Source organism: Dendropsophus ebraccatus, chromosome 1 (assembly GCF_027789765.1).
Source record: "Dendropsophus ebraccatus isolate aDenEbr1 chromosome 1, aDenEbr1.pat, whole genome shotgun sequence".
NCBI classification, from domain to species: Eukaryota; Metazoa; Chordata; class Amphibia; order Anura; family Hylidae; genus Dendropsophus; species Dendropsophus ebraccatus.
In genome coordinates, this window is record NC_091454.1 from 227,708,306 (window position 1) to 227,717,180 (window position 8,875).

Sequence of the window (8,875 nt, forward strand, 5' to 3'; positions counted from 1 at the left end):
CGTGCACCTGAAAACCTCTGAAAGTGATAGAAACACAATGAATATGGAACTGGCTTAGCAGGGGGAGCATGGATGGATGCATTATAGTCTCCCGTCTCCCTAAATTATGCCAATATTACAGAATAACAATATTGTGCACACACCCCAAGATAAAGCATAATTTAAAGTAGGCAAATCCTTCTTCATCACTGAAAAGCTGCCAGCCCATTTCCCCCCTTAGTTCCCATCTTGACCCAGATACTCCACCTCTGGGTTCAGCAGTGCATAGTTTCTCTCATCAAACTTCTGAAAGATGTAGCTTCTGAGGAGGGATCTGGCCCTGGGCCAGGCCCACATTTGAACTGCAGCAGGGATGCTCTGTCTGTGTCTTGCTATCTCCATCATCCACTAAAGAAAGAACTTCCCACCAAGAAGTATGTAGCTGATCTAGGGGTGACCGGCTCTATCCTCCTATTGGTATGGAACATACCAGAAAGAGAGAAAGTAAGAAGTGTAATAGGAGGAAGGTGTGTGTGGTTCCTGCACCAGTTATTAGTCAGAACAGAACCGTGAACAAGGCAAAGTTAACCCTTAGACTTTCAGCTGTGCACAACAAACAGGGGAGAGTGAGACACCAAGTGGTGATAGTGCGGAAAGACACCCATCATCCCAGAGTGTGACACCTGACAGAATTACCTTTAGACAGGTGACGGACAGGTAACACACCTGTACTGAGACACTACATGTATATTGGGAAAAATAAACTACTAACACTTATTAAGGAAAGTTTCTTACTTTCTTACTATTCTTCCTTTATCATATTACACAGAAGACTAAAACCCAGGAGACCACATGGTGCAATGGTGTAAAACGTCCCCTGCCTCCATGCTGTGTATATATACAGGCAGAGATCTGACGCTCCATGTCTCATGACAAACAATGTGCCATATTGCCAGATATCCAGTATGGAGAAGCAGAATTGCTGACACTGGAATACATGTGACCTTTGCTTTCCCAGACTCGGCAGCAGCATGAAGCCTCCACATGTAATTCTACAGATTACTCAGGCACAATGCACATTACCTTGTTACTGCCATCTTATGATGGTGATTGATGAGTGATAGTATGTATGAAGCATGAAGTGTGAGTCATGTACTATATAAGGCCTCATGTGTATGGTAGACAGGGCCGGCGTCAGCACCTGGCCGACTAGGGCAAGTGCCGGGGCCCACAGCTCCTCTAGGGGCCCACTCTCGTCTGTTACTACATTTTTTTTCTGTTAGTAAAAAAAAAAAAAAAAAAAAAAAGTGTAGTAACAGAGGGGACTGGGCCCCTAGAGGCCGCATGTGACAGTTAGGGGCCCGCCGATACATACTGGGGGCCCCGGGCTCACGTCTCCCTGCATAAATCTTCCCTATAGCTGAGTAGGTAGAAAAGGACCTTTGAGTAAGAAGGACCTGTGATGATGTCATGGGTCATGTGATCGGACACCTGACCTGATAGAGGGCAGACGGTAGGCTCTGTAAACTAATAGTCTACTGTATGTGCTGGAGTTTCTTGTTGTTTTGTTTTGTGTATAGAGGTCCTGCTGTAATATGCATATATATATATATATATATATATATATATATATATATATATATATATAATATATTACAGCAGGACCTCCTATCTATCTATCTATCTATCTATCTCCTATCTATCTATCTATCTATCTATCTATCTATCTCCTATCTATCTATCTATCTCCTATCTATCTATTATCTATCTATCTATCTATCTATTATCTATCTATCTATCTATCTATCTATCTATCTATCTATCTATCTACCTATCTCCCATCTATCTATCTCCTATCTATCTATCCATCAATCTATCTATCTATCTCCTATCTATCTATCTATCTATCTATCTATCTATCTATCTATCTCCTATCTATCTATCTATCTATCTATCTATCTATCTATCTATCTATCTATCTCCTATCTCCTATCTATCTATCTATCTATCTATCTATCTATCTCCTATCTATCTATCTATCTATCTATCTATCTATCTATTATCTATCTCCTATCTATCTATCTCCTATCTATCTATCTATCTATCTATCTATCTATCTATCTATCTATCTATCTATCTATCTCCTATCTCCTATCTATCTATCTATCTATCTATCTCCTATCTATCTATCTATCTATCTATCTATCTATCTATCTATCTATCTATCTATCTACCTATCTATCTCCTATCTATCTATCTCCTATCTATCTATCTATCTATCTATCTATCTCCTATCTATCTATCTATCTATCTATCTATCTATCTCCTATCTATCTATCTATCTATCTATCTATCTATTATCTATCTATCTATCTATCTATCTATCTATCTATCTATCTATCTATCTCCTATCTATCTATCTATCTATCTATCTCCTATCTATCTCCTATCTATCTATCTATCTATCTATCTATCTACAGAGCAGGAGTATACAGGAGTGGTGCTGCTGGTTCTGTATACAGCTCCTGCTCTCTGTATATGTATATGTGTATATATATATGTATATGTGTATATATATATATATATATATATATATATACAGAGAGCAGTAGCTGTATACAGATATATATAGATATAGCTGTACAGCTACTGCTCTGTATATAAATAAATAAATGGCCGGCTCCATGCATCAGGTGGACCGCCTGGAAAACTGGTATACAGTCTATGGCTATGGCTGTATCCCAGTTTTCCAGGCGGTCCTCCCGCTGTATCCACCATCTCCACGGAGGTGGAAGACAGCGGGAATTGATGCTGAGAGTTCGGCAGGTTCGGACCATCCCTAATATATCATGCTGGGCTGCTAGTTCTGTATACAGCTCCCGCTCTGTGTGTGTGTGTGTATATAGATGTGTGTGTGTGTGTATGTATATATATATATATATATATATATATATATATATATTCCTGTCATTGGGTCTGACTCCTCCAGAGTCCTGACTACCACAGAGATAAGGAGATACAGGTGGAGAAAGATATGCAGCAGCCGCATGTTTCTTCTGCTGCAAATCTTTCCTCGCCTGTCTCTCCATGATTTGCTCCTCAAAGGGGCCCGCCGAGGCTCTGTCGCCCAAGGGCCCACAAAAACCTGGAGCCGGCCCTGATGGTAGAGCTGTGAGCACTGAGCGGATATAGAGGCAGATTCCCTCTGGCTGGTTGTAGTGAGTTGTATGCTGTATAGACAGGAGGGGTAACACTGGTGCCTCCGTGCTTTCAGAATACATGGAGACAATACACAGCATAAGACTTTACAAGGGTTGTCTGGGATAATTTAATGTTTGCTGATCCTGCAAGGGCTGCGGGGGACATGTGAGTAATATATACTTACCTGTCTCACTCCCCTGCTGGATTTTTGGCCACACATTGTCTGCCTCTGTCATTTTTTTGGAAACATCCAGTAACATCCTGCTCCCTCCAGAAATGGCTGGAGCATAGATCCTATACTTACGATCCATGAGAGAAAAGAGCGCTGCACCTCACACCTATGGCTGACACTTGTGCCTCTCGGCTGCATAAAAAACATCAGCAGTCTGTATGTGAATTGATCAGGCCACATTGCCCCATGTACCACTTGCCGGTCTCTGATTCACATGGGTCCCTACACTAAGTCCACACTGTGTCGGTCAGTGACCACCACCCCCGCAGGTGTGCACAGTCAGGGAACGGAGGCCATGGGACGGCCCTGCGACCCCCATGTCACAGGACCAGACTCAAAAAAGCCACACCAGAACCCGGCCAGCACCATCGGCGGAGAAGGTCGCCCCCAAACAGCACGAGTCTGGATAAGGTATTGCGCTCACCATTGTTGCTGCAGACAGAATGGGAAAAAAACAGGAGGGATAAAACCATGAGCCCTCAGGTGTCTCCTGCTGATTGCAGTCATGTGGGTCTCACCAGGAGGAGTGCAAAACACGGAGAATAGAAAGAAAGAAATACGATCCAGGAGAAACTTGTGCTGTTTGGGGGTGGCTTCCTCCACCGGCGGTGCTGGCTGGGAGTTTTTTTTTGGGGGGGGGGGCATTTTTGGGTCCGGTCCTGTGGCATGGGGGTTGCAGGGCCGTTCCATGGCCTCCCTTCCCTGCCCATGCATGCCTGCGGGGGTGGTGGCCACTGACCGGCACAGTGTGGACTTAGTGTAGGGACCCATGTGTATCAGATACCGGCACGAGGTACATGGGGCAGTGTGGCTTGATCAATTCATACACTAAATTCTGATGTTTTATCTGCAGCCGAGAGGCACTAGTATCAGCCATAGGTGTGAGGTGCAGCGCTCTTTTTCTTCCCTGAACCGTATTTTGTTTCTCTCTTTTCTCCGTGTTTTGCACTCCTCCTGGAAGACCCACATGACCGCAATTAGCAGGAGACACCTGAGTGCATGTGCTTTTATCCCTCCTGTTTGTCCCATTCTATCTGCAGTAGCAATGGTGAGCGCAATACCTTATCCAGACTTGTGCTGTTTGGGGGCGGCTTCCTCCGATGGCGGTGCTGGATGGGAGTTTTTTGGGGAGCCATTTTTGGGTCCGGTCCTGTGGCATGGGGGTTGCAGGGCCGTTCCATGGCCCCCCTTCCCTGCTCATGCACGCCTGCGGGGGTGGTGGCCACTGACTGGCACGGTGTGGACTTAGTGTAGGGACCCATGTGTATCAGATACCTGCACAATGGTACATGGGGCAGTATGGCTTGATCAATTCATACACAAAATTCTGATGTTTTTTATGCAGCCGAGAGGCACTAGTGTCATCCATAGGTGTGAGGTGCAGCGCTCTTTTTCTTCCCTGAACCGTATAGATCCTATACTGTTTATGCTGACCGGCCATTTCCTGATGTCCTGATGTCCAGATGTCAAAACACTGACAGCGGCAGAGAAAGGACGGCCTGGTGGGAAAGCAAGACAGGCAAGTATACATAACTCGCCCTTGCAGGATCCGCAAGAAGCAAACTATCCCGGACAACCCCTTTAAGGTATGTTTGCACCAGCACAGGATGTAGGCCCATGAGCTGCATGGAAGCTCCCATTGACTAGTTTTTTTTTATTATTATTATTTCTTTTGCTTCTTTATGAAATTGATTCCTTTCCTTTCCTGGTGTGTCTTAATTTTTCATTAACATTGTGAGTCTTACAGAGTCATGTTGGGGATAGAGGGGGATTGCAACCCTCACTAACCCATAACATTTTCATTTTTCTATCTGCATTGCTGTAGCGGTTTATATATTGCCTGCCATTTTTGGTGCATTAACCTATTTAGTCAGCACTCTAGCTATGTCAGCTATGGCAAGCTGTCCTAGCAGATCTATGGCTGCAGTCATGGAGGCCTTCAAGAGACAAACAGATCAGCACCCTATGATTGCAGCTCAGGGGTGCTGACCGGAAATGTGAATCATCAATGATGCCTCTGATGCTAGTCATTGGCTGGCACCGGCCATGTATGGAGTGGGCTCAAAGCAACAGAATCCTCCACAACTGGGCCCAACAGGTGCAGGTCCAGTTAAAAAAGCAAGGCAAAATAAAGTAGTAAAATTTTATTTAAAAAAACACCCAAACCATGACATACATGAACACCATGGGTAAAAGAGCAGCAAAAGAGTCTGCATGTACATCTTTGTATGAACTAGTACTTACAGTAATAATGCTACTACTACAGCAGAACCATTATTTTTTTATCAAATGTTGCATTTTTTTTTTTTTTTTTGTATTCTAGGAGAACAACTTGACGAAGGTCAAAGAGTTTTTTCTCTTAGGCTTTCAAGGTGGCCAGAGCTTGCACATTTCCCTGTTCTGTCTTCTCCAGGTAGTTTACTGTGGGACAATATGTGGGAATTTCCTGATCATCATCCTGGTGTCCACCAGCAAGATCCTCCACACCCCAATGTACTTCTTCATCTCACAGTTATCTATAGGTGACATATTATTAATCACTAATATAGCCCCCAACATGTTTTATGTTCTTCTGAGTGATGGGGCTTCAATGACTTTTGCCGGTTGCATCACTCAATTTTATTTTTTCGATGGGACTGAGGCATCTGAATGTCTTCTCCTGGCTGTGATGTCCTATGACAGATATGTGGCCATCTGTAATCCCCTCCGTTACTCCTCCATCATGACTAGTACATACTCTCTGAAGCTGGCTATGATCTCTTGGATACTTGGCTTCTCCATTACTTTGCTCGACACCATAACAATATCTATGCTCATATTTTGTGGATCCAATATCATTGACCATTTCTTCTGTGATTTCCTTCCATTACTAGAACTTTCCTGTTCTGACACCTTCATTGTCCAGTTAGAGGTCTTCCTATTAAGCATTCCGTCCATCTTTATACCAACCTTAATCATTTTTTATTGCTATGTAAATATTGTTCTTGCTGTCTTGAGGATCCCATCCAGTACTGGTAGACAGAAAGCCTTCTCCACCTGTAGCTCCCACCTCATTGTCGTCTCCATATTCTACTGGACTCTGTTTAGTGTATACGTTGTCCCAACAAAGCGACAAACACTGACTATCAGTAAGATCCTATCTCTGCTGTATACCTTTTTTACACCTTTGGTTAACCCCATTATATACAGTTTCAGAAATAAAGACATTCAGAAAGCCGCATTTGACATGATCCATAAAAGGTTAATTTAATATGATACATGGTGGACATCTGAAACTCGTGCAGTCAATTCCAAGTTGAAAGTAAAAGTGACCCTTAAAGTAAAAGTGTCATTAGATGACCTAGAAGCATTCTCGGGGATACCCCCTCTTGAATTTTGGTATAAATGTATTCTTCCTGGATACACCCCTCTGTTTGGAATAATTCAAAAGTACTGTTCTTGATCCTACATGATTTTAAACATGAATCTTTTTTTTTTTTCTATTAAAAAAAAAAAAAAAAAAAAAAAAGTGACCCTGTGGATTTAACTGGATTTATCCATTGTAAATAGTATTGGCATGAACAGTTCAGCTTTTTGAAGGTTCTTACTTAAATTTTTTTTTTATCTATACTGTATTGAATTTGAATATTGAATTTTGGTATAAATGTATTCTTCCTGGATACACCCCTCTGTTTGGAATAATTCAAAAGTACTGTTCTTGATCCTACATGATTTTAAACATGAATCTTTTTTTTTTTTCTATTAAAAAAAAAAAAAAAAAAAAAAAGTGACCCTGTGGATTTAACTGGATTTATCCATTGTAAATAGTATTGGCATGAACAGTTCAGCTTTTTGAAGGTTCTTACTTAAATTTTTTTTTTTATCTATACTGTAATTGTAACCTAGAGAATAGTTAGAATCTTTAAAATTTGCTACATTTTTGCAAGGCTTGCTTTATACTAGCCTAATGGTGCGTTTACACGAAACGATAATTGGGCCGATCGTACGATTAGCGATGTTGGATTAACTATTTTTTTTTCATAAAGATCAGCATTTAGACGGTACGATATATCATATGGAAATTCGCTCTGCGATCGTTTTGCGATCGTTTAAGCCTATCTCACACATTGGTTAAATCGGCGAACGACTGTTCACACGGAACAATTTGCAAATTTTTTGCGAATGACAAACGACGATTTGATAACATGTTGAAAGATCAAAATGAGCGATGTATCGTGCGTCGTTTGATAAGTTGCTGCGCAAGTTTGCACGATAATCATTACGTGTAAACGGACCTTAATACAGCCAAATATCTGGTCCAATAACCTACATTCATAGCACTGATTATAGGTGATTTGGGCATCTGCCGGGGGCTCAAGGATCCTGAGAGTCCCATGAAACGCTAAAGTGGCAGTATTATAATCCAAAATAGACACCAATGGGTCCTCTAAGCTAAGCGCTGAATAATATATATATAGTAATATAGTATTCAAAATATGTATATGTATTTATTACTCAAAAAATATAAAAAAAATATATAATAAAAGAATAGACAGTGGGACACATATAGGTGACCACCTAAAACAGACCATAGGATTTAGGTAGATAATACAAAGATGAAAAAATGCCCAGCTGATGATAATGATAAGCTTCTCCCGCATTCTGAATCCTCTTCAGACAATTCCCCTCCTATTGACCCATGCTGACGTCCTTAAGTTTTAGTCTTCTTTTATTCGCTTTCTTTGGAGAAGGAAAAGACCGCGGATTGCGTACAACAAATTGTGTATGTCCAAATGGGACGGAGGTTTCAGGTTCCCGCACATCTGCCACTATTATTTAGCGGCCATACTGAGGCATATTTGGGATTACGTATGTGATACCTCCTTCTTTTCTAATACTTGATTAGAGAGGGAACTTGCGGTGCCACATGACCGTATCATACTTCTGCATACGAAATATCCTTCCTTGCCTATTCATATCAAGAACAGCTGATTACTGAGGGACACACTTCTGGCATGGAAAACACTTCGGAAGTTACAGACAAAGAGAAAGAAAAAAAAAAAGAAAAAACTTCAGAAGTTACCCATATATGATTCCAAGCACTAATCCGCAGTTTGAACAGGGAAGGGCCAAACATCACTTCCTGCAGTGGAAACAGAGGAATTGAGAAATGAGGGGATGTTCTTAACCCCCGGACTGGAAAACTTCTCTCCTGGCAGGAACTGATGAGCAAATACGAGATATCCGAACATTTCCTGGCCTACTCACAGCTAAGGGCCTTCTCGAGGATACAGATATGTCACGGCCGCGGCGGCGTCCCGTGTTCCGGGCCGCCGCTGCGACCTCCTCCTGCCCCATGCAGCCGCCGGGGTCCTTGTGCAGGGACCCGGCGCAGCTGCTAGTTCGGCCCCTGGGGGCGCCTCACCTCTCCTCCGCTCCTGTCTCCGTCTGTGCCGGCCGGCGCGCGCGTTCCCGCCTCCTAGG

General features: G+C 42.5%; 1 protein-coding gene across 1 annotated transcript; it reads left to right on the forward strand.

The window, feature by feature from the left end:
• Positions 1–5,597: 5,597 nt before the first annotated feature.
• Positions 5,598–6,662, forward strand: LOC138786047 (olfactory receptor 8I2-like). The gene is made up of 2 exons (XM_069962696.1): positions 5,598–5,648; positions 5,736–6,662. Exons 1-2 carry the CDS (start codon positions 5,598–5,600, stop codon positions 6,660–6,662), a joined length of 978 nt encoding a protein of 325 aa, XP_069818797.1.
• Positions 6,663–8,875: the final 2,213 nt, after the last annotated feature.